The sequence below is a fragment of the Penaeus monodon genome, chromosome 30, assembly GCF_015228065.2.
Source record: "Penaeus monodon isolate SGIC_2016 chromosome 30, NSTDA_Pmon_1, whole genome shotgun sequence".
Lineage (NCBI taxonomy): Eukaryota > Metazoa > Arthropoda > Malacostraca > Decapoda > Penaeidae > Penaeus > Penaeus monodon.
Genome location: NC_051415.1, coordinates 36,527,757 through 36,528,078, shown reverse-complemented (window position 1 = coordinate 36,528,078; position 322 = coordinate 36,527,757). Strand labels below are relative to the sequence as shown.

The following is a 322-nucleotide window of genomic DNA, read 5'->3' as shown; positions in this document are numbered from 1 at the left end:
GGGAGAGGGAATATAGATTTAGTGAAAGAAGGAGAGGGAGATTTTTAGTACAATTTCTTTTCCTTTTTGCAGTGGAAGTGGAGGTATACTTCACTTCGAGACGACGCCCCTGAAGATTGTTCGTGCTGAAAAGCAGTTTATGACAGATAATTTTGGTATTCAGTACCTTGATTGTGTTTCCAATGTTGCACATGGTAAGTTTTTGTGAATGTTTATTAGATATCTTCAGGAAAATGCAGTGTAATTTAGAAAATAAATTCTAAGGATAATAACAGACAAGAAATTCTCAAATCAGATGATGGGATTTTAAGTGCTCAAAAAA

The 322-nt window shown here is 34.5% G+C and overlaps 1 protein-coding gene and 1 pseudogene across 2 annotated transcripts in view; one reads left to right on the top strand and one right to left on the bottom strand.

The window, feature by feature from the left end:
- LOC119592441 overlaps positions 1-322 on the bottom strand; it is a 103,182-nt pseudogene that overhangs the window by 39,892 nt on the left and 62,968 nt on the right.
- The window catches only part of LOC119592764 (ethanolamine-phosphate phospho-lyase-like), a gene marked incomplete at both ends in the record, with an annotated part of 9,232 nt that overhangs the window by 3,680 nt on the left and 5,230 nt on the right, over positions 1-322 (top strand). For both annotated transcript variants that reach the window (XM_037941695.1, XM_037941694.1), the window contains 1 exon segment: positions 73-194. In XM_037941695.1, the coding sequence (XP_037797623.1) occupies positions 73-194 (122 nt within the window).